This window comes from Numida meleagris, chromosome 2 (genome assembly GCF_002078875.1).
Source record: "Numida meleagris isolate 19003 breed g44 Domestic line chromosome 2, NumMel1.0, whole genome shotgun sequence".
Classification (NCBI taxonomy): domain Eukaryota; kingdom Metazoa; phylum Chordata; class Aves; order Galliformes; family Numididae; genus Numida; species Numida meleagris.
In genome coordinates, this window is record NC_034410.1 from 126,331,038 (window position 1) to 126,357,981 (window position 26,944).

Consider the following 26,944-nt stretch of genomic DNA (forward strand, 5'->3'; position numbering starts at 1 on the left):
TAATCAGTGAGAAAACCCACAAAGATCTTTGAGAGTGTGAAGCATGTATTGAAATTTAGTAAAAGCTGATGTTTGAACAAGCACTGGTTTCTTTTTGTAACATTTATATCCAGAGATTGAACATTCTTTTTTAAATGCCAAACTGAACAAAATGTTCACAAGCACTTCACCAGAAATGCATTTGCCTGAGAGTCCCTGATATAGAAGACCCATATTTTGAGGCTTCCAGAATTTACCAGGACATAACAAAAATAGGTAACAGAACAAATTAAAGCTAAAATTAAAAAAAAAAAAACCCTATAAAAATTCCTAGTCACAGAACAGATAGTACCGAATAATATATATATATATATATATATATCTTTTTAAGAGCAGGAAAAAAAATGTAGAAAACAACAACAAAGGAAAAAAAAGCAAGCAAGCAAACAAAAACCCCACATCTTATTCGTGGAAAACAGCATCTTAGCCTTAAAGCACACAGCTTAGGGCAAATCTGGAATAGCATAATATTCTGCTATGCATATACATATACTCACACTATATATACCATTCCTATATATATATATATATATATACACACATACACATTCCACCCATATATATAGGTCACTATTCCGTATCAGAATTAAGTCTCATGAGAAGTTATTTATAACATATCTGATTCAATACAATGCTCAACTTGAAGATCTGCAATGCAAACTTTTTCTTCATCAATTCATGGAACATGACATCCATAACCAGCACAGACTGATCAAGAGACTGAAGTCCAGCAGGACCAACAGTCAACAGGAGAGAGATGGATCTCCCATATGGCATTTGTGGAAAAAGAAATATGAGCAGTTTTTGACTTTTGAAACAGATGGACTTCAACAGTGAAAAACAAATCCCAAATACATACTTCCAGAGTGAAAAAACATTTCTTTTTTAAAAACTCAGATTGGTGACCAGATCATCTTATTTTCTTGGACAAATCTTCTATTTTCATTGGCACGTATATTTTAAAACATTTACGTCAGGACAGAAAACTATGCCCACACAAAAACTTTCAAACCAGACATAGTGCTAAATTAATTTTGCATTATTTTACACATTCATTTATCCAACTTATAAGAAGAATTTCTTGCATAATTTATTTACACCATCTAAAAATTTTAGCAAGCATGTAAGGCCATTAAATCTGCATAACATGTCTATTTAAACAAAATTAAATAACCTTTTATTATTTTATCAAACAGTAAAATACACCAGTAATAGGATTAAATACAACTGACAACTAATGCAAATACACCCTTTGCCCTGAAGAATTATCTCCTCAGGTCTCATCTTATACACACAAATAAGTAAACTAATTATTCGCAGGGAATTACAAGGATTTTTCCTTCTTCCTGTTCCCTTGAGTCTCCCACCATTTTCTCAATGGCATTTTTCCTTCTCCATTTTATACCACAGGAGACCCACACACTACTTAACTTTGAAGTCTTTCCAAGTGATACACTTGAATAATTGTTCTCAGCATGGCTCTGTCAGTCTGCCAGGGCTCGCAGGTAAAGCCATGCTGGCGCCAGCTGTGGCTTGCTATGTGCAGCTTGCATGGCCACACAGTTAAGAAAGCTTTCAGAGAGTAATGGTGTCATTCAGCAAACAAGCGTGATGATCTCCAGCTTATAGAACTCACCTCCCCTTCCTCATGGGAAGACAGAATAGCAGGAAAGTATATTAGCATTAAGCTAGGTTTTTTTCATTGATACCTTCATTCTAGCGTATTAATCCCTTATATAAACAAAACGATGACTGCCAGCTTTTAATGTCAGGATCCCTTTCCGGATCCCATTAAGGCTAATTCCAACCAAAACAGAATTATTTACTAGGAAAAGTTTCCATTATTTATCCGTTTCATGAATCATTTAAAGACTTTATGTCAGCAACTGCAAACATTCATGTTCATCTCACAAAAAGTTGACAATATATTAAGCATGCTGCCCACTGATTTAGCCTTTCAGAAAGCCTCTTGCAGGCCACTTATCAATAATGCTACTCACTGTCTAAAAGATGAATAGAAGTCCTTCTAGAATGTATGAATAAATAATAATAGCCTATGGTTCAAACCAGCAGGCTGCTAAAACCAGTGTGCTGTGTGACATCAGCTGGTAGCACATGCTTCACAGAAATGTATTCGTTAGTGGGCTGCTCTGAAGCAGGACATCCATTATTGACGAGTCTTCCTGAACTCTTTCTTAAACTTACCTATGGAAGTATTTGACTTTTGTTACACTTCAAACAAAATCCCTCCAAGACTGAGTACGCGCCCATGCTAACAGTTACTCATTCTTTTAAATCATATTTCTTCCGATATCAAAATAATTCTGTAGCAACAAGTCCTTCAGCACTGCCTGCCTTTTCAGAGAGTGAAGGACAAACTGCACATCGTGCGGCTTCTGAGGCCCTTCACGTGCCAGCCATGCTACAACCACCAGCAAGGTTTGCCTGCCACACACAGCACATGTACTTCTGAACATGAGACCTCCTCAGGGCTTGGTTCTAGGACAAACTTACTATAAGAAAACTTGCATGTACAAGCAATATCAACGAGCTCCATAGGATTACTCATGCGCAGATTATTCGTGAATAAGCACTTACAAAATCAGGATCTTTAGCATTTACAAAAAAACATTTTTACTTGCATTTCTTAGTAAGTGATGGAAAAGACAGAACGAATTTTCAATTGTTCTAAGGGCAATTTTATTGCCACTTAAAGAACAGTCAGTCACTTTCCAATGAGTGGAATAATGAAAGTAATTATTTTGTTCAATTATCAGGATGATGAATATTGCATTTTATGGTTAAAAGAAAAGAAAAGCCTGAAAAGCCCACCCAAACTAAAATCTAACTCAATCAAAATTCTCTGGCAGCAACAGCTTGTACTGTGCTGTTTAACTGGCTTTACTCCAGTAGCTTAAAATTTAAGAGTCAGCTTTATGTAGAAACGCAGTAAGTGAAAACTGGAAAAAAAAATCCCACACCTACAGCTGTCACCTAAAATTAAACACAATGTTTTTCTCCAAACCCCAAGTGTACTTTCGAAAAGGTGCCATGTGATCACAGCTAGCTACTGCACTGCAGTGAAGAACGTGTTTAAGTTACAGCAGATAAACTAAATTCTTTCGTTAACAATGCTAAAAAAATAAGAAAAAAATGTAAGAAAAGTGAGAAAAACAGGAACAACTATCTCCAACTTTCTACACGGGAGATACTTACTCCACTTTGAGAGTATCCTAAAATTAATATGTACTTATAGACAGCATTTTTTTTTTTTTTTGCTTCTGCTATAATTCATAATGTAGGGAAAAAAACAACAACAAAAAACAAAGAACAAGCAACCAAATGAAAAAATCCTAATTATATTTTGGAGGGGAAGGAAAAAATGTCCCAGAATATAAAGACTGGTGTTAAATACAATAATTCTGTAAACAGAGATATATCCTATTGGAATAGTATCAGCAACTTGGCTCGTGCAAAATAATAAGTAATCTTAACCATCTCAGAGGGGATGGATTTAATGTCTCCATCCATGTTCAAATGCCTGTTGTCTCACTGAGATATTCACAAAACCTGACAATATTCTGCATCTGCAGAAATATTTTTTAAACAGAGCTGGGTCAAATTTGAAAGTTTTTATAACACAGTTTTTATAACATTTTTGGTTGTAGAACCAAAAATATTTTTTACTAAAAACCTGTACTTAGAAAGAAGTGTATTTATAGTGTCATATACCACTATGTATTAGAAAGGTCCCCAGTTACGCAAATACACTTATTGTACAGCCAGGATGAGATATGAAGATTAGATAATCGGATAGTATTCTTGAAAGATGACTTATTTTCCTTGTATTAACATAGTTATAAAACAAGATTAACTATTTTGGCACATACAAAATAAACAGCATGTACCAAAGCAAACAATAAAAACGTACTTACAAAATCAAAATCTCCATCTTGAGGGACTTTCCAGTTATCAGGGAAAACATTTTTAGATATGTGGTAAGGTTCATGCATGTTCTGATTACAGTTTTCAGGGCTTTTATTCTTAGAATCTTGTTTATCAAAGTAGTCCATGAAAGATGGTCTTTGAACTTGAGGTGAAGTAGCATTTCCTTAGTTGAAAGAAAAAAAGAAAATAAGTTAAAACAATTTAAAGATGTAAGATTAACTGTACTGTAAAATTAACTCAATTTACTAACTTTCTTGGAGTTCACAGAGACTAATACAGTCATCTGTACGTGGTGCAAGCCTCCATTTGTCCCCTGAGGATCTTTGGCATAAAAGCTCATAGCCGAAGAACGATATATTTGTAGCAAGATGCAATGTGGAGAAATGTTCGAGACATTTCAGAGCTGCACACACTGATAATATTAGAAGTTACTTCATGTGATATCTATTTGTTGTTATAGAAACTGAATAACACAAGGTGCTAAGCATCCCTCTGGGCGCTGAATGCCCTTAACTTTAAGGCCTAGTCCACATGCACTTGTAGTAAAGTAACAAAATACAGCAGTTTCACAAAAGGTGGGACTTCAGTTTAGAAGAACTTGCAAAAAACAACCACACAAACAGCATCTAAATGCTGCTTAATCAAACTTGTGGCCAGTTTGGGATTCTTAGCATATTACGGGATCACACTTTCCAGATGGCTGTAAAGTGCCCATTTTTATGGCATGGAAACCCTGCAGGACTTTTGTCATCAGCTACGCAGCTGCAAGAGCTTTATGAAGCAGATCAAGACCAGTGCAAACCCCCATTCTACTATCCTTTTCATGAAAATAAATTTTTCAAAATTACATCTACAGCCCTAAATGATTTGGATTTGTTTTCATTTGTGGGATTTCAAAATAAGTTCATTAATAAACAGAACAATAAATAAAACATAAGAAATGTTTTAGTAGTTCTACATAGCTGTCTCCTCAGAGACTATACTCTGCATAGCATTATGATTCATGAAATGCATGCTTGCTTACAGTATAACACTCTCTACACAGAGTGAAATGAAATATATTTATACAAGTAAAATATGAAACGGGAAGGAAAATATAAATAACCAAGTTGAAAAAAATGGAGGGAGGATTATGCACTTTAATTATAACAAGAGAATTAGGAATTTTTATATGAAGTACTTGTTTTAAAAAGAGAAAAGCAATAACACTGGAAGAATATTTTTGACCTAGTTTTTAGCATGATCACTAGGACTTGCTGATCTCCACATCTGGCCTTATTTTTGGTTTCGTTAATTCATCAGATGTTTATTCCTCCACTTTCACCTCTTATTTCATCATCTTTTCCTGTGATAACCCATTCATTCCGTATGGAGCTTTTAATATTCAATCTGATTTTGCTGCATGATGAATAGCAATCTTTTTTCATTAATCCATTTCTGTGCTGCTCTCTTTCATAGCATGTTGATTTATCCTTTCCTTTCTGTCAGTACGATTTCTCCTGGGTTTTTGAATGAGTTTTTTCTGCCTTGCCTTTTATCCTAGACTTCACTGCACATGAGCCCAGTTGCTACTCTTCCACTCCATAATGATTCCTCCATTCATTCTGCTACGTTTCCATACAAATCTCCCCCCATTTATTTCAACCAAGTTTTCTTTCAGTTGTAACCATACTCTCTTCTAATCATAGATCTTAGTTATCTCTACTCACTGTTTTCTTTTAATCTAATGTCAACCATTTACTATACAAAAATATTCAAGGAACTAAACTCCAGCTTGAATTTAGCAGATTGCACAGCAGCTACCCTTCTCCAGAATCTTGCACATTTGCCTCACTGAACCCAAATTACTTGAATGAGGTTTATGGATCACTGGACTAAGGGGCAGCGGACAGGTTGAGGAAGAAAGAGCAGGCATGCCAAACAATACAGAAATAAGTACTAACGAGCATAAATGGAAGAACCTGTATTTCAGCAAAGCGTAAATTCAGAAAACAGATTCAAGAGAAAGTAGTAGTATGTGGGGAGGAAAGGGGGATAAAACCAGAATACAATGCACAATCTTAACAAAAAGATTTATTATTAGAACTTCTATTTACTTGTTATTTGCTGAAATACTGCAGCAAAACTATACTGCCCAAAACTCATGAAAGTATTTGTACCAAAAAGACAGGACACTACACTGAGGACCTTTCACATTTCAGTTCTTTCTTCTGCAGAGATGGCTGTATGTGAATTTCATCCTTAAGATATAAACAAGATTAACAGTCTCTGTTAGAAACTGAAGCACCCCATTGTTGGCCCATTACAGGTAAGAAAGTCTCTCTCCTTTAATATAACAGGAAATGCTAAAGATTTTCCAAGCGTGTTCCTTAAGTTTAAAAGTCAATTACGACTATGTTCCTTACCTACGTAACAGAAGAATGCCCACATTTGTAAAAAAAAAAAACCAACCCCTCCATCTTTCTTGTTATCAAATGCATACTATCAAAGTGGGTTAGCAGGATTAGAAAAACAAATTTCTTTGAAATGAACAAAGCACATTTAATTTACATTTTCAGGACTTGTTTTAAAAGCACTTGGAATTTGCATTTGATTCCAGTTTAATACTCAGTCAGTTAACTCACTTAATAGAACAAAAGCTACTTTCATCCACTGCAAATATGAAAACTCAAACAAAAAAAACAGAAATATTCCCACAAAATAAGGGGTTTCAATGTTTTTACCAGTGTAAGAAATATATAGTTATTTATTTCAAGATTAAGTTTTATTTTATCCTTGTAAGTAATTAAATGCAAAAAGAGACTCCTTTTGATGCCCAGCTAAGCCAAAGAGAACAAGTTCAGTTAATATTTCATGGAAAATAGGACAGGCTGACACCTACTAGTTTGAAAGCTCTTCTGTGTTGACTTTACAGAAGACTCAGGATCCTTATGCTACAGTAAAACAACATAGATTGCCTTTTTTTTTTTTTTTTTTTTGGAAAATGTAACATTAGTAGATTATTTTGGTCTGAAAGGTCTTCTCTTGCACTAAAAGACCCTGTGCAATAGACTGTTCTAACCTCATAAGATTTGGATTTTTCCAGTTCTTCTCTTTCTTCTCTTCAACATGGCATGACCATGCTTTAAAATCTTCATTTACCACAGTGTAAAAATTTAAGGAGATACGCTCTTTCATCATACCTGTACTGGCCCACTCCAAGGACTTAGCAGGTTGCTTTTGAGAAGAAAGCAATGAAGCCTACAGCAGTCTGAAAAACTACTGGTGGGACATGAAATGCAGCTACTCTACTACAGGACACTGGAAAAATATGTTCTGCCTCAGCACTACCACTGATAGCAGCACAATGAGCGTGGATGTCCCCACACAATTACATGAGAGAGTTTCTTCCAAAATGCATGCTGAATAAAATGAATGAGGTAATGACTTACGCAACACAACACCAGCTTTGTTACTCAGTCTCAAAAAACACACTCTAACGAAAAGAATTGTAACAGGGAAAACTAATTCTAAACAGGCATTTCAAAGAAAGAATACACATTCCACTCTAATGTATGTCTTGATCAAATTCAATTGATGTCATCTATAAAGAAAAATGTCTCCACAGTGATATATTTCCAACAGTGAAGTATTAACGTTAAATTGATTTTAAATTCCTTTAAAATCCCTTCAATAAACTATTATTATTTTCTATGAATAATACGACACGTCAAGATCTGTTCCCCTGAAATTCAGGATCTACCTGTTTTTCTCACTCAGCTTCTTCAACTTCTCCATTTCATGGTCACTACAGTCAAGTTGCCATTGACTATCAACCCCAACCAGTTGTACCTTGCTTGTGAATAGCAGATCCAGCTGTGCATTACCCCTCTTCAGTTAATCCAGTATGAGTATCGTGACATGATCTCTGATGCCCTCCAGAAGTCTCCTGAATTTCCTGCATTCTGCTGTGGTGCCCCTTCCAGTTGATGTTAGGAAGGTGTGAATCCCTTTGACTGACCACTAACCCCCTACAGTGGGAGAAAACTCAGATGATGGGCAAGGACAATGTGCTCATGATATTAAGAGAATAATGTAAGGTTTTGTCACACTCTGAAGCCCCAGGGAGTAACGTAGGGCACATCCACAGCTGTTGCAAAGAAAACCAACTTCATCTCAACACAAAGAGATGACTAATTTTTGTTTTGAATGTACAGCTATGCCAGCTGGAGGTGTAAACATTAACCCCTGAGTTCATTAAATTCTGTATACCTCCTCAAGTTATACACTCCTTCCATACTGGCCTGGTTACGTATGTAGCACAGGCCACCACAGACTTAAAAACTGAACAACTAACAAATGAACTTCAAAGACAGCATCTAGCTTGAGCAGCCTGTAATCCTTGTAATCCTTTCCAGCAACTGGGGACATCTAGTGTCAAGAGAGTGTGTGTATAATAGAGACAAGTTAACAGGGATCATCTTGTTATTCTGAATGAACTACACACTGCAATTCCAACATTTTGGTGAGTGTAACTTACACTTGTATTATGATTTTAGCATACTCTGTAGCAATCCTAAATCTAAAGTCCCACATAACAGCAAATATCTTCAAAAAAGGAAAACTTCTATTAAATGTTACACAAAAAGAACCTGATCAGAGTGTATTGGACTCCAGCAGTCCTACATTTAAAAACAAAAAAAAAAAAACAAAACCCAAGGTCTGTGCTCCAGAGACTTCCTCAAGCTGTTTCAAGACCTTTTCCATCTCCTAGACCTGCCCAGGTGGCTTGTACCACAATCTGCAGGTGCAGAAGAGGTCCCTTCCTAGCAGACAAGGGCCTACATCTCCTAGGGAAGTGTTTCCCACAACAATTTCTTGTTTCTTTTGTCTGCAAATCTACAGAGCAAAGCTTTCTGCTTTTGCCTAAAGCCACAAGTTTCTCAACCTTCCCTATCCTGGCAATCTCCATTTACCGTTCAGCTGAGGAAACTTTTCAGCTGCAGCCCCATCCCTGATGTCAGGAGACCAGGCTCTCCTATCTGCAGTACTTCTGTGAAGATCCTAATAGTATCTTGATTCCTTCAAAATACATTGTTTTGTCACCATTAGTGTGAGAAGCTGTACTGAAAGCAGCTTTATCCTTCCTTGGATGATCACCTTTATGGCAAAGGCTAGAGCAGCTAATAACTGCAACATACTTAGGCTTTATATTTCATTCACTCTTACATAGACACCCACAGTGCAGTGGCAGGCTGTTCTCCTAGGAAATAGGAGCTGGGACGATGGAATACAATAAGAGTGCAGAGATCCTGGATTTTAGATGTTTAGGTTTCACTGCACAAGCACTCTGACCAGTGCACTATGATGCCAGAAGTCAGTATAAGCACCTCCTTCAGTCACGTTATCAGCAAGCTGCGGCTGTAGTCTATGAGTGGGCCACTTCTGCTGGTATATATTCAGCATGTTTTATGAATGCCCATAAGAAAGCCACCAGAGACTCAGAGGTGAGTTTACCCGGTTTCTGAACTACAAGGAAGTATCAGCAGAAACTTAACCACCATCTGCTTAGACCAGAGCAGTTGGGAGTCTACCAGAGAACCAAGAAATGCATCTGGGAAATGTCTGACTGCAAATACATGCCTAACAAAGTACTCACTCATTGCTGGTGTAATTACTGACAGTTTTCATACCAGTGGCTTGCACACCCAAGTCAAGTCTCATTCAATATACAGGGTAGATAGCTAAGAGGGAAAAATGAAAGTATAAAACCGGCATTTCTTCAACTATTGAGAATTCTATCAGATAAGAGAAGATTTTTATTTGCTTTACAATATACTTTGTTATCAATAATTGCAACTGGCATTTAAGTGAAAAATTCAGGTATTTTTCAACCAGATAAAGCCTTCAGATTTTTTGATGAGTTTATGAACTCAAATTTAAAAGCTTTATATGGAAAAGGTTTTCTACACAAAATACTTCTTTCCTACCTGAGAATGGGACTTGTAAAACTAGTTTAATAAGTTTACATCTATTTTTCCACCTTCTGGAGAAAGGGAAAAAAAATTAAATGACAGTACTGTTATAAACTCATTACTCTGTTCCAGCTGAGTTAAGCTCTATTTCTGCTTTCTGCAAAACAAAGAAAATCCACGTTAAGCCAGCATTTTGCAACAGCTCTTGACCCAGAATTGCCAACATGTTTTTTCTTTGAAAAAGATCCCATTTGTAAAACCTACTCCTACTAATGGAATGAATGAGAAACTTTATTACCAATTACAGAGGAGGTCTCCAGTCTTGGAGCAAGCTTAGAGACATCTACCATCTTTTTCTCTCTCACTTAAACAAAGCTACATCAATGAAATACCAATGCCCAGGCTAAAGCACTGTTGAAATCAACCCATAATTAAGCTTCTTCGCTGGGTTCTTATAAATTCATAATTACTCCATTCAAATTAAGACATCCTAATTGCCAAAAAGAGAAGACAATTTTTAAGAATTGTTTTAAACTGCAAGAGAGATATTTAAAAATCCAAAGAACCCTCTGGGTCTGAGTCTCTTTTATAGAAGAGATAATTCTCCAGAGATAATAAGTGAAGCACTAAAGAGATAATTAGAGAAGTATTGTCTGAATTAGGTTGTTGGGTAATTTTAAAAGCCATTTATGAGAACATTTCAGAAACCAACGCGGAATAACTAACAGCACTACAGGAAAAAAGAGTCACACCTTAGTAGCTTCTATTAGCACAGCTATTCTTTTCTATTACTACAGGAATGCACAGGGGTATTATACTGACATCACTTGACTGGATTTTCCAAAAGCGCTAAAACTCCACATTACAGAATGAGATATATGTTACAAACTTCCACTATAAATGCTATAGTCATTCATTCTTGTTAATTAACTATGAGAAATAAGTGCATAACAGAAAACTCTCCCAATTCAGAAACATCTTCCAATGAAGTCTTGATTGAAAAGAACAATTTCCAAGACTCTAGTTTATGGTGTGAATTAATCAGTCAGTTTAACGCCAACTATACACTCTCCTGCATCATCTAATAAACATATCTGTACAAGAAGTTGTCACGTGGAGCCTTGTTCAAGTCTACAGAGGGGTTGTACATGAGTCTTGCCCATGGCGAGGCTGTTAGAGGTCCTGGGGCATAGATTGTTACAAAAAAAACTTACAAATAGCTTTTTCTTTTAAGTTGAAAAACAACTGTGGGACCATTCTAAGAAATACGTATTTCAGTTAACCAGGTGGTCACCTCCTGTTACAAAGACCGACTTCTATGGCACAGTCTCTTACACAGGATGGATTGAAATCACTAATAAAATGAATTAATAAAATCAACTCTCATGAATTCTACTTTCAGGTAGAATTTCTTCAACTCATGTTAAACCTCCTAAACTTAACTTTGTTCTCTCGCATCTCTTCATTGTGCTCCCTTCTGTTAGGTACATACTGCATCATCTCTGCTAAGAGAACATATAGGCACACAACGTAGGAAAGCATAAATGTTATTTATTGCTAGGCTGTATGTGGTATGTTAGGGTAGGATAACAGACCTCTTTGTTCCAAATCCCAGTTTTATTTGGGCACAACTCACCATTTGTGAAAAAAATACATGCGTGTTTTTAATTATTTTCTGTCATAGCTCCCAGAGGCCTCTAAGCATGGGCACTTATAAAAAAAATTATTATTGTTTCTTATTTTGTTCTCGAGCGGAGAAACAAAAGACAGAGGGAAACAAATGTGAAACTAAGCACAAGAGCATTACAAAAACATTTGTCATAAGTATTTTGTGTCTCCAGGAAGGAAATAAAATCCCTCTTCCCAAGTTAACTAAGTTTATTTATCCACACCGCTTGCACGTGGATTTTTTGTTATTCAGAAGTATTGAAGAGCACTTTCAAGCTACCTGTTCTGCTGTATTACAATTGAGTTATGCAAACATCTAGTAAGTGTCCATTGTGCCCACTTTGGCAATAAGGGTACACTGGAAAATGCAACCAAACTCAGAAATCTTGTATTATTTTCAAGTACAAAGGAGCACAGATCTGTGTCTGCTTCTCAAGGAGAGCGGTGATCTGCATGTTGTCACATTCCTGGTGACGTTTCTTTAGGACATCTGCTATTACTCCTGCTTCAGTCCATAACATACGAATCACAGAAGCAGAGGAAAAGCAGCTAAAGTAGACATGACTTATATTTATTTACAGCTGAGAGATGCAATGTCCTATTCTTGAATTAGTTCTAACTTTTGAGCAGTGGACATCTAATGCAAAACACAATCAAGTTCAGTGTGCAAGTGCAGGAACCCAAACCTGCCCCTATCAGATGGATGATGAAATCGTCACTTGCCATCATGCTTCTTCCAGAGTGCTGATTTTCCTTCCTTACTGTTACAGTGCCAAGAGAGTCAGCTACAGGGGAGGACGGGGAGAAAGCCTGCTGTCCCAGAAATGGAAGAACAAGTTTAATAACTACTAACAAACCGCCAAGGTATAGAAAGGCAATTCCCTTTCTTAATAGCAACTGCTACCAAAATCAATTCAATTTGAAAATAATAGTACTTAAAAAAAAATTTCCAGCAATATAAGAAAAAAAAGACAAGAGACTGCAGTGCAAATGTAAGGGCATTTTTTCTTAATTGGTTTGGCATACTAACAGATATTTCCCCCTCAGCACATAGAAAAATGACATGGATAGTTACCAAACCTTAAGTGATTTGAAAGGCTGCATAGAAACTGCACAAGTCCCCTGCTTCATAATACTCCCATCATAGGAATTATTTCATTTGTTATAATATCTTTTCAGGTATTTACTATCAGGAATCCATTCCTTAGCTTGTTGAAATGTATTAGTTTAAGATCACTTGTCCTAACCCTCCATTACTCTCACAGTTTAATAGGTAAATACTGCATTGGCGTGAGAACAAATTAAAGCATGCACTGTTTGCATGAGGTGAATCATCCTGCTTAAATTAAACACTAATCAACAGGCTTACTACCTTATTGCTAAGAACACTAAAGAAAAAAAAGTCAACAACAACAGCAAATAACAAACAGGGGAAAAAAGCAGAAACGAACAGATCATCCTCTCCTCCCAGTTTGCTGTACATTCAATCACAAGGAAAACACACCTGATTTACACTTCCAAACAATATTTCCCAAGCAAATTACAGCAGGCTTTTGCACACAGAAATGCAATCTTATTTGATACAAATCATTCAACAAATTTATTTAAATAATTGCCTGGAGTTAAGCATTACATTGTGCCTCACAGAATCAGGCACTAAAGCTATAGCATCACATACTGATGCTGCCCTTTCAAATAAATGGATTAACTTACATTCAGTAGGAAATCTTCAGCCAAGTAGTGAACAGATCAAAAGTAAACATGTAAGTTTACTGTATAACAAATACACATTATACACATCTCAGTCTAATTGATAACTTTAGATTTTAAAACACTTTTTCTTCCCCTTTGTTATGAAATCTTCCACACCAGTGGAGTTTAGACTTTTTATTTTAATTTCTTTCAATATGTTTTGGCCAGTCCCTGAAATCAAGCATTACCAAATTAAATTTTAACAAATGTCATGACTTCACAAAATAATTTTGCAGCAAGATCTGCAGTACTGACTGCTGGAGAGTCGCAATGAGTTTCCAGGAACACCGACACTGAAACAGCATCTTCCCACACAATCGCACCATTTGAGTATAGTTCCTTGGAGCTGGTCCAAATGGACACAGGACAGGAAACAAAAAGCAAGAGACAAGTAGCAGAAGGGAGAATTCACAGAAGGCTGATTTTGGAGTCCTCCAGAGAGGCTCAGCAAAACACCAAAGCTACACGTAGTGCTTTGAATCTCCCACTGTAGTCACACCTCCCCAACAACAGAGAGCAGTGATAGAAATAAATAGCCCTCTCCCTGACTTTTAACCACTGAACTTGATCCTTAAAGGACACTGACAATAGAATGTCCTCACAAAGGATGAGAAAATGTATTGCATTATTAACAGAAAAGGGAAATAAATCAAAAACATACTTTTCATGGTCCCATCTTCTTCTTCGTCATCGTCGCTATTTATTACCATGGTCCCCAAGTCTGACTCTAGCATAGTACTGTTGTGTTCAATCATTGTCTGAGCACCTTCACTCATCGTGCTTGTGGCCCTCATGGTACTAGCACTCTCCGAATTGGTCTTCACCATGGTGTGTGAGTCCAGCTCATCTTCATCCTATCAAGAAACATTGGTCAGAATACAGTAGAGCATTTCAGAAAACAAGTTAAGAGGCGATAATTCAGATGCTTATTCATTGGTTTTTATGTCTTCACGTGACCTAGCTGTATTGCTAGACAAGCAGGTTGAAAACTATTAAAAAGCCATGAAACAAAAAAGGCATCTTACAAAGGTAGAAGAAAAAACTTCATCCTATCTTCCAGCTGTACAGCAAGATGGATTTAACAGAAATGCGGCCCACACACTCGCTTTGCAGCAGCACCCAGCTTTGAATAGCTCACTGACCTTCAGGACACCTTATGCTTCTCTGGGATTGAAAATCAGTACCAGATTTCATTTGGTTGGTCTGTAATAGATGATCACCAAGGGTGGTGAACCCCCTTAACTAAATAACATGTTTCGCATCTTGCTTCATGACAGAACATCGTGAAGAGTGGCAATCCCAAGCACAGGTACAGGTTAGGTGGAGAATGGCGTGAGACCAGTCCTGAGAAGAAGGATTTTGGGGTGTTGGCTGATGAAAAGACTCAACATGAGCCAGCAATGCGTGCTTGCAGCCCAGAAGGCCAACCATATCCTGGGCTGCATCAAGAGAAGCATGACCAGCAGGTCAGAGGTGATTCTGCCCCTCTACTCTGCTCTCATGAGACTCCACCTGCAGTACTGTGTCCAGTTCTGGAGCCCCCAACACAAGAAGGACGTGGAGGTGTTGGAGTGGGTCCAGAGGAGGGCCATGAAGATGATCAGAGGGCTGGAGCACCTCTCCTGTGAAGAAAGGTTGAGGGAACTGGGCTTGTTTAGCTTGGAGAAGAGAAGGCTCCGGGGAGACCTCATTGTGGCCTTCCAGTACTTGAAGGGAGCGTATAAACAGGAGGGGGAACGATTGTTTATGAGGGTGGATAGCGACAGGACAAGGGAGAATGGTTTTAAACCTGAGACAGGGGACATGTAGGTTAGATATTAGGAGGAAGTTTTTCACACAGAGGGTGGTGACGCACTGGAACAGGTTGCCCAAGGAGACTACGGATGCTCCGTCCCTGGAGGCATTCAAGGCCAGGCTGGATGTAGCTCTGGGCAGCCTGGTCTAGTGGTTGGTGACCCTGCACGCAGCAGAGTGGTTGAAACTAGATGATCTTTGAGGTCCTTTTCAACCCATGCCATTCTACAATTCCATAATTTTTTATAAGAGCATGTAGGAACACAACAGGAAGAAATGGTTTTAAAGTGGAAAAAGATAGATTTAGACTAGATATTAGGAAGAAATTCTTTACTGTGAAGGTGGTGAGACACTGGAACAGTGGAGGCATTCAAGGCCAGGCTGGGTGGGGCTCAGAGCAGTCTGGTCTAGAGGGAGGTGTCCCTGCCCATAGCAGGGGGTTGGAACTAGATGATTGTAATGATAACTCCAGAGGTTTGAGAAGGTTTGAAATGAAGACTGACGATGTGGCATCCTGTGGTGCATGTGCAGTGTGAAACATTGTCCTCCCCTATTTTCTGCAAGACTCAGTTTATAGAATCAGTCATGCTCACTCAGTGAGGAATAATTGTGTACTCTAGTAAAATACTGTATAACTGGTGTTCTTGTGTTTATTTACAAAAATACTAAAGTTGCTCTGAAGACAATTATTTTGCCCCAAATATCTGACCTTCATCTTTCCATTAAAAAAAATACTGATATTAACTAGTTAGATATTGCTATGAACATAACAAGAAATTCTTTACTGTGAGGGTGGTGAGACACTGGAACAGGTTGCCCAGCAAGGTTGTGGATGTTCCCTCTCTGGAAGCATTCAAGGCCAGACTGAGTAACCTGGTCTAGAGGGAGGTGTGCCTGCCCATAGCGGGGGTTGGAACTAGCTGATCTTAAGGGTCCCTTCCAACCCATTCTAAAATTCTGAATCAATGTACCAGGAACATAAAACAGAGAAATAATGACAATCCAGTTAATGAATTATTAACTTTATATGTTATACCAATATTTGAAAATACTGTTGGGAAATCCCACTCAGTTTTGCGGTTTGATTTCAACTATATGCACAATAGCAAAGCACTTCATGAATGCATACATGATTTTCTACATCAGTATATTTTATTAACCAAGGAAAAACATTTTTAATGTTCCCCTCATTAACACGAGATAATACCCACCACTGTGAAGACACTCTATACCAAATTTTTAAATTTTACATATAAATGCTACTTTAATTTGACTGGGAAGTTTATAAAATCAGTCAAAGAGTCGTGTTATGTATGCATTTCCTCTGCTACAACAAAACTTCACTTGCATTCTGATATAAACTAACTCTATCTCTGATTAAGAAAATATTCCAACTACACAGCTCATACTGAAAAAGTATCATTTAACATTGTTATGTGCCAATTACAAGTAAGATGCTTGTTTTTACATATAATGTTAAAATTTCACCCACAAACTAATTTTCCCTTTTCCTCAAATCTGTATTGTTTCACATATTTCATATTTTAACTACGGAGTGCAAAAAGAAAGAACTCTAGCCACCCAACCCTCCAGTTCTGGCCTTTTTTATTTCTTACTGAAATAGCTTTTTCTTTCCTGTTATTCCCTGACATGGCAAACAACTTGCTTGTAGTACAAAAAGAATTGCAAGAACCAGCTACGTTCTGTGAATGCCCGTTTCACAAATGGGTGGTCAGAGCAGGTACGGAGAACCATATCAAATAAGAGTAGCAACAGACCGGCTCCTGCAAATAGTTTTGTGTTTCTGAGCCAACACATAACAGAAACAGATCTCATTTTGATTCAGAATCAACTAACAACACACTGAAACCAGGATACAGAGCTGATTTGAATAAAATTTCAAGTCAAATCAAAAAAATCATAGTTTTCCAGATTATTTGTAAAAATATTGAAGTTCTTATATTTCATTTCTAAGCTGCATTCTAAAACACTCTGTGTAGCACCCTACCCTTAAAAAATTATGATACTCCCAAAGACACAGACAGTTTACGGATACAGCACCAGAGGACTGTGCCTGAAAATAAACAGGAATATTTTAGTAGTGCTCCTCCTAGTGGCAACTTTAATTTTCTTCTTTTCTTTTTTCCCCCTGAACATTCATGCTTATCTCACTGCTTTCTTTATTTTTCCCTTTCTAAAAGGGTACTTGGAAAACAAAGTCTTTTCATCTAATATTCTCTCTCTTTTTTTTTCATTGTGTTTGAAAGGTGCTTACAGTGTTTATTGATGAGTGCTTCTTTCAGTACTGCTATACAATGCAAAATTGAGTCATGACATACTGCTTTTTATCTTAATAGACACCAAAAATGAAGCATCTCTAATACACAGAAAAACAGTTGAGATTAAAACACAGTAACATCTGATTTTCATGTTTGCTTGATTAATATTACTAAGATTAGCATTCGAATATTAAAGTTGAAAGCAGAAATGAAAGACATTTTCCTGAAGCTTACATTCTTTTTTTTTAGAAGTGGGGAGAAAGAAAAGTGATGACCAACAATAGGAACAAATATAAAATGGATTCATAAGTGACCATTTTCATATCTTCTGGTTCGTTAAAAATACTGATTTCTTTTTTTTTTTGAAGTTTGTAAGCCAAATCAAGCATCTGGATTCTTTCAAGGAATAACATTTCATTTTCCAGTCTAAAGTGACAAAAGTCTTTGTCTTACTATTATCTCTCAGCATAGAGAACAGTTGTCATCCTGTACCTGGAAGACTGAGGATGACAAAAGCCAACCTCAGTACCAACAGAATTGTTGTCCCCAGAAGGGATGCACACAACAACTTGGATCTTGTTTTCTCTAGATTAAAAATGAGCTACTGAAAGTGAGCAATATAAGCTTTTTAGAACCTGTGTACATCTCAAACTAATCAGTGTTGTAGGTGACACCAGGTTGCTTCGAGAATTATCCTTCCAGTATTGCTCACAAATAGGAGATTTAGCTAATACTACAGCAGATCATACTTATCCTGAAAAAGTAACAGGATACTTTTATAAAGTTATGTAAGTGCATGTTTACATGACAGATGAAAGTGATTCCTTAGAACAAATTATGATTCATACTTTGCAGTTCATAAATATTGATGTAGAATTTCTGATTTGTTATTAAAAAGGTAAACTCCCTGATTAAATAAAAACAAATATAATATTCATTCTAATTACCAAAGAATATAAAGTATTAAAGCTGAAGTGTCATGTTCTCGTGCTGTTTATGAAAGCAGATCCAAAAATCATGTAGTAAGAACAGCTAGCTATGACTTTAAACTATCTGCCCTTTCTTGCGCACAACTAGTATCAGATTTATATTTGCTAGAGGTTTCTGATGCATGTGAGCAAGATGGCTAACAACTCTTGAAATGCTAAAGAAATTTCAGTCAGCCACAGAAACTCTGAACAACATTATACCCCAAAGTTAAAACTAGTTTCAAACTTGAAGAGGGGAGATTTAGACAGGATATAAGGAAAAAGTTTTTTATTATAAGGGTAGTGAAGTACTTCAACAGGTTCCCCAGAGAGGCGATGGATGCCCTGTCCCTGGAGACATTCAAGGTCAGGCTCTGAGCAACCCGATCTAGCTGTAGGTGTCCCTGTTCATTGCAGGGGAGTTGGACTAGATGCCCTTTAATGGTCCCTTTCAAACGATTCTATGATTCCATGAGAATATGTAGAAGATTGCCAACACCTTGCCACCCTATGCGACTAATTCTTCTCATCTACCAAAGTAAGTTAGAAGATTAACAAAGCAAACCCTTAAAGCATGACAATGTAATCACGGAGACTCAATTGCTAGGACAGCCAAATTCAAGACGACTTCACTAGTAACAGCATACAAGACTTCACAATATGCGTCTTACATAGAAGATATCAGCACACAAGAAAAGTTTTCACAGTCAAGGTGAGCTTGCTTGTGTATCGTATGCGAACCTACATCAGGATGTAACCAAATAAGGTGAGGTGATAAATATTTATGGAATTTTTCACTCGTCTTTTTAAGATTCATAGGGAAAAAGGGGATGCAGACTAGTAAAGAAAAACAAACAAGACAAGAAAATATGGCATCTTCCCCCTGAAATCTCTAACTGTGGTTTGTGTGAAGTAAAAAAACACTAGATGGCACCAAAGACAGCAACTAGTCTGCAATACATTAAAGGAAGATTTACATGCTGGCAAAATCTAGCATCCTGTAAAATAATTTCATTTACTATTAACACTTCATCATCACCCGTGAAAAACGTGCCTGTGGTCGCAGCTATCTTTTCATAAAAGCACTGTAGTAGCTACATAAACACATAATACATTTTGGTCAAGAACTAGGATGTTTAAAAGTCCTAACACCTACAAAGCCCAACTACAACCTGAGTAGATGCTCAGTACTGAGCACATGATGAAGTTTAAAGACATCAGCAAAACACCTAAAGACTTAACTTTCAGCATGCACTGAAATTCTAGCAAATTCCAAGAGTCCTACATACGAACACTAAACTTAAAGTCATTACACAACATTAAAGACTATTTTCTACGTGTGTTTAACTGATACACCTACTAACAATGACTTGTTGCTCACACCTTCTGGCTCTAAATCACTGTGGACTTGAACAACATGCTCCTAAAAAACTGTTTATGCTCTTCAGGTAGATATATTTCACATAACATAGCAATCTTTACATATTTCTTACTCAATTTCACAACACTTAACGGGCCGCAGTCAAAATCAATTACTACGTATGACAAATGTTCTTTGACATAAGAGAAAAAACGCTATGAGATCAGAAAGTTTTAACGTTGTCCTGCAGATCTACATAGCATACCTATAGATAGATAAATAGATACATACAAACATACACACACGTGAAAGATGCATGAAAGTAATCATTAAAACCCCTAAAAATACAGACTGGTGCACCAGATTTAAAAGACAGAATAACTCAAACGACTCAACAGGTCCCTCAAAACAACAATATAAATATTATAAACATAAAGGAATATTTATAGCAATTGTTTCTTAAGATCTCAAAAGACAGAAGGCAACTTCCCATAATGAATATATGACTAACCAAAAGAGCTTTTGAATGAATAAGCCTAAAGACAGGAATAACTGATAACTGACAGTTGTCCAAGTTGCTGACTGTAGTCAACTGACAGTTGTCTAAGGAAAAATAAAAGTGGATTACAGAAGTAGTAATTACTCAATTCAGTACTCTAAAATAATTAAGCATTCCTCACAGAATAGAGGCATTAAAATGTAAAAGAAAACATGAAGGAAGAGTTGCTTATTAGCTCATTCCTTTAAAGAGCCACAGAAATAAATATTTAGACATGTTTCCTGCGAGCTGCCAGGCAACGAGTCACTTCGCATTCCCATAATACAGCTGCCCAACCTCAGACTCAAATTCACATCACACTTCAAAAACTGCACAAGAGAAGAGATTGGTCATGTTTAGCAATGCCTAAGCTAACATTTAAACTTTGATATTGGGATTAACCTTCTGTAGAATAAACCACTTCCAATTTTTGCTTAATTAAAAAAATCTGTACAATTACCTCAGCACCTATCAAAACATGTCAGTTTGTCAGAAAGCATTCTCATCACACAAGCAGCTCTTCTAATAGGCATAAAATCAATTCAGAGCGCACTATTCGTAATGATATTATACATCTCTCTGGAAGGATACAGACATGAAGACTGTATTTAATATGGCCATTTATTTACAGCCATATAATGAAGTTCAGAAGAGCAGAAATTATTTACATTATGATTGACAACTTCCTGTACTACAAAATATTCACAGAACACTGTAAAAACAAAAAACAGGAAGCAGCTACAGAGATGTGACTCTACCTCACCTGAAGGATAGTGATTCAAAATTGACCCTGAAAACTAAATACTTAATAGTGAAATCTTTGCACCTGACTTAATTCTTCAAAAACACCCACTACTTTCCATTCCACTTTTCACTACGTACATCACTTACAACCCCAGTGTCCATTACTATACATACATAACTCTACGAGGGAATTAAATATACATATTTAAATATAGCCGGTCAGGGTCAAATCCTGCTTCCTAACAAAAAGAACATTACACTTGGAACATTTACACCTTTCTTCCTGACGGCTCCCAGCACACGTAACAGTGAGTAATTAGCATGACCGCTCCAGCTTTACATAGGAAATTCTTGGGGTTTTAGAGCAATAAATTCAAGCCCCAGACAGGTTAACTCAAACCATTCTTCTTCAACAGTATATGAACTCAAATCACTGCCCATGAGAGACCTTTAACATTGATAGACTGTCTGCTTACCATTAACACCAATACTTGCTCTTGCTGCTAGGTGTTACTAAATACACATTTCTCAGGCCCGAGTCTGCCTTAGCACTTCTACGATTAGAGCTTCACAGCAATATCACTGACACCAATCCACTTCTAAGGTATCATTTTGCAGAATTTGTGTGCTGTGTGCCTGTTACCTTCTGACTGAACAGTGACTCCAATTCCATGTACAATCTGAAACATTTGTAAATAGTAAAAGATGAAGAAATATATTTCTGACTTCCTATCACTGCTGCTACACAAAGTATACACAGGAACTGCTATACCTCACTCAGCAGCTGTAGCCATCATTACTTGGTTAATCAGAAACGTTACTCTCATTTGAGCTGCTTTTTTCTACAAACAGCACACAAGAAGACCTGTACTTTTCAGTTTTGTGTAGAAGCCAGCACATAAGAAAGAATGCGTAACAGTTACTTATATTGAACGTTAGATGCTGACTTTACCCACTACAATATACCAAATTGACACGTTATCTCTTTTCAATTCAAGGAAAAAAAATGTACAGTTAGAAAGGAATAGTAGGAAAAAATGTCTTATTTCTTCTGCAGTTCTGCAAACAAATTTCAAATTAACTGAAATATATGATCTTTAAGCATCTTTTGAAATTAAGCATAATTTCAAATTGAAGATTTTAGGCTTTTGTTTTGCCTTTTTTTTTTTTCTTTAAATACAAAAGTGCTAATGCTTTCATTTTATCCTTTTGTTTATTGTGGTTTGCCATAACAACCTCTGGGTCCATTCACCAATCTCTGCCTAAGAAGATTTACAAACTGAAATCTGCACTCTGCAGAATTTCACTTAATTTTGGCCTCAGTCACTTCTATGTGTTGCTTCAGAGTCCTCCAGCATCAGTGCATTGCACATGAATAGCATGAAGTCAGGACACATAGTAGAGAAAACTTTTCCAATTACATAAATTGTAACAGTTTGTCCTGCTCTGCTGTTTTTATGCTTTTAGCTGACCTGAAATTTCAACAAAAGCAACTGAAGAAGATGTTGGTGTCATCTCTCAAACCAATCCGGAATCTCTTACAGTGTTATACTGCACTGAAAGGCAGTGGAAAGATACAAGAAGCCAGTGTCACAATTGAATGATTATTAAAATCATCTTTTAACAAGATGAGTCATGTTGTGACAATATGAACGCTATTCATAAAGTCACAGAATCCTTAGAGTTGGAAGGGACCATTAGAGGTCATCTAGTCCAACCCCCCTGCAATGAACAGGGACATCCACAGCTAGATCAGGTTGCCCAGGGCCTGATCCAGCCTTGCCTCGGAAGTCTCCAGGGATGGAGCATCAACCACATCTCTGGGCAATCTGTTCCAGTGCCTCACCACTCTCCCTGTAAAAGACTTTTTCCTTACATCCAACCTAAATCTACTCTCTTTAAGCCTGAAACCATTTCCTCGTGTTCTATCACAACATAAAATCATAGAATCATAGAATCACCAAGGTTGGAAAAGAGCTCTAAGATCATCCAGTTCAACCATCCACCTACCACCAGGGTTTCCCATTAACCCATATCCCTGAGTACAACATCTAACCATTTCTTGAACACCTCCAAGGACAGTGACCCCTGATCACTCTTTGGGAGAAGTTTTTCCTAATGTCCAACCTGAGACCCTGCTAAAGAGTCTGCCCCCTTCTTTCCTGGCACTCCCCTTTAGATAATGAAAGGCTGCTAACAGCTCACTTCGCAGCCTTCTCTTCTCCAGGCTGAATAGTCCCAGCAATTTCAGCCTGTCCTCGTAGGAGAAACATTCCATCCCTTGGATATTTTTGTGGCCCTCCTCTGGACATGCTGTAACAGGTCTACGTCTCTCCTATACTATATCTCCCCTGTACTATTTACAGGTCACTACATAACGTAGACTTCTGACAAACTTGTCAATAAATAAATCCCTTTTCATCAGTTCACTGACAGAATTCTTCATTTCAGTCACTTATAACTCCACTTTGTCTAATGAAGGGAAGCCTTTCAACTTTTTTTCCACTTCTGGCTTGCAAAGCTATAGAGGCATATGTTTAGTGATAGCAAAGATCACACTTATTATCAAATATATAAATAATTTTAACAAAAATAAAATTACATCCCAATCGTAACTTCACAATCCTTATCAAGATTATTTTTGAGAATTATAAAAGCATATGAAAACAGGAAATTAAAAACATACATATTTCAACAGCATAAAAGAATATAAACCAAAATCTTTAAAAAATATATATAGGATTAAATGTCATTTTTTACTTTATCTTTTGGTAAAGGTAAACTTTTCAAAATAAAAATAAACTATTCAATATAAATCTTACTATAAATTGCCCGAACATCCTTTTGTTAATTACACACTATTTCTGCAACAGTAAATAGCTTCTGGTAGGTACGGTAGCTTTGATACATCTGCCTTAGATAATGGTGAAAAATGCACAGAACCTCTCCACAATAACTAAACCCTAGGAATAATGAAATTTGACATGCAGTGTCTTTCATGTTGATGTCACCACTGCTGAAACGCACCACCCACAGCTTCACTGTGCACACATCCACTGTTTGGTCTCCATAAACATTCAGCAAGCATCAATGAACATCAGTGGGTGCCATTTTTTTTCCACATGGAGGAATTCAGTTACACACCTTTGGTGCACACACACCTCCACATCAGATGCCATTTTGTCAGATTGCCCATCTGCTGCCATCTGTCACACAGCAACAAAATGTAATGGAATACTGGTGGGCAGGTTCAAACTCTACTACCATACCACTAACAACCACCAATGATGTTGTGGGCCAACATAATAAATTATGTTACTTGTGGGCATTAGTTTTGGAATAGCCCTTGTAAATAAATCTCTAAGCTGTGAGATGTCAAAACTCAGGTGTGAGGGACCATGTCAACTTCATCAGTGTTTGTGTTTACCTGCCTAACAGACAGCCCATACCCAATTTGTCCTGAACTGGTCCTTCCACCTCTGAGCCTTGAGTCCAACTCTGCCTTGCCTCACCTTTCACACAGTGCTCTGAGACAACTTCCACGTCCCTGGGTAAAACCTGAAGCCACAGCAAACACAATAGCTAACATCATTGGCCAACATAAAATAGGAGGCATTACTTTCAGAACCACCCTCATAAATCACTTAGAGTAATAATGCTAGGAACATTGACTTATTTCTACCATTGCCAAATAATTATAAGGACAATTTCTCATATGATCTGTTTCCCACCTCAAACATGTGTTAGTATCATAAGCTGAGGAATTAAATGTTGTCATCATTTCTACTTCATATGCACAACTTGATTCAAATAATACTGTAAACACTACTTATTGTGCCTCACATGTAACTACTTTGTGTATTAGACTGTACTAAAAGAGCTAAGCAGTCCGAACTTGTGAAAATTTTAGCACTTTTCTAGAAGCGCATGTGTGAAAATGAGACCCCAACAGTATTTGTTTATTTTTTTTAATGTTAGTCAGAACAGCTGAAGTTGACACAGTTTCTTTTCCCACCTCCTAAAACTTACTAGGCCACTGTGTGAAATGGTACTGAAAGCTGGCTCATTCAGCATTACTCACAGATGCATTGCTCATTATAAAAAAGAGACAAACGCTTGGACCTCTCAGGCTAAAGAAGTGGTAGAAACAGAAAAGTATTTGAAGATGAAAAACACGAAGCTTCTGAAAAAGAACAGTAACTTATCTATAAAGTATGGATAGGGGAAAAAAAAAAAACACAGACCGAATTTTCCTCCTCCTCTTCTAGTTCCCTCTGCTGTTCCTCATGTCGCTTTGCCTTTATCTCCATAGCTTCAGTGATAAGGTCCCTTAGAATTGAAACTGGCTTGGCATTCTTAATAAATGTATGCTAGAAAAAAAAAAAGAAATTCTATGACATCATTACAATAGATACGGTTCAGATATAATTGCAAGTAACATTCAACATCAATGACTTCAGCGATAAATGGTACTTCACAGCACACGGTAATTCAAATCTAAAATGTGGTAACTTTCAACTTCTTTGTAACTAACATTTCACTTCTATTTACCCACTCTGTGCTGCATGGTCTCACCTCAAGCACTGGGTACAGTTTTGGGCACTACAATATAAGGACATAAAAGTATTAGACAGCATCCAAATGAGGGCTATGAAAATGGGGAAGGGTTTAGAGTGCAAGATATATGAGGAGCAGCTGAGGTCCCTGCATGTGTGCAGCCCAGAGCAGAGGAGCTGAGGGGAGGCCTCATGGCAGCTGCAGCTCCTCACAGGGAGTGGAGGGGCAGCGCTGAGCTCTGCTCTCTGTGACAGCGACAGGGCCCGAGGGAACGGCATGGAGCTGCGACAGGGCCCGAGGGAACAGCATGGAGCTGTGTCAGGGGAGGGGCGGGTGGGGGTTAGGGACAGGTTCTGCACCAGAGGGTGGTGGGCATGGAACAGGCTACCCAGGGCAGTGGGCACGGCCCTCAGTGCCAGAGTTCAGGGAGCGTTTGGACAGCGCTCTCAGACATTGGGTTTGAATTTTGGGTGGTCCTGCATGGAGCCAGGAGTTGGACTCAATGATTCTTCAGGGGTTCTTTCCAGCTTAGAATATTCTACAAGTCTATGATTTTTATTTAAAACAAACAAACAAACAAAACAAAACAAAAAACAGCAAGACTTGGGAAATGTAACTACACAACAACTGCTTTACAGTTTGGGACATAACTGTCCCAAGGAAACGTGCATTAAGTAGTAAATAAATAGAGTGGTGATTGTCTGACATAGAAAAACAAACTTTTTCAGATATTCAGTTACAGTATTTAATTAATCTTAACAAGCTGACAGCATAAATTAGTGGCCGTAAGTAGAGCAACTATGGCTGTTGCTTACTTCAACAGACCTGTACTTGAATATGTCATAAAACATTTCTTCATCTAGGATGGTGAAATGTGGAACAAGCAAAAAAAAAAAAAAAAAAAAAAACACATTACTTTTACCAGGAAGAGTAATTTTAATTCAAAGCCATTTAAAGCATTAGTTCCTCCTTTAAGACAACCTGTGGATGATACCATTTACATTCCTTTTACTCTCTGTAACGCCCCACTGTTATAAAAACTCAGGTCTTGCATCATCATATGAAAGTACAATTGAGGCAAAACGTAGCTCTCAGCACTTCAAAAATGTATTATTACTGATTACAAAATTGTTCCATGAAGAAAAAAATTGATAAATCCTAGAGTGCCTATTACCTATCCTCTCCCTTGATGTACGAGTCCAATCACCCTTTTCCCTCCATAGCTGTTCCTCACTAGTGGTATTCTCACTTCCATTTGTATCCCTCCAGGACACCCACAGCACCTCCTGCTTCACTGTGCATGCTGGAGCACCTCATTTTCCAGCTGGGAAAAAGGCAACATG

The 26,944-nt window shown here is 37.4% G+C and overlaps 1 protein-coding gene across 2 annotated transcripts in view; it reads right to left on the reverse strand.

Annotated features, from left to right (window-relative positions):
* STK3 (serine/threonine kinase 3) overlaps positions 1-26,944 on the reverse strand; it is a gene marked incomplete at its 5' end in the record, with an annotated part of 131,221 nt that overhangs the window by 43,602 nt on the left and 60,675 nt on the right. For both annotated transcript variants that reach the window (XR_002434975.1, XM_021386143.1), the window contains 3 exon segments: positions 3,975-4,150; positions 14,023-14,215; positions 25,289-25,414. Coding sequence is in view for 1 of the 2 variants with exons in the window: in XM_021386143.1 (XP_021241818.1) it covers positions 3,975-4,150; positions 14,023-14,215; positions 25,289-25,414 (495 nt within the window).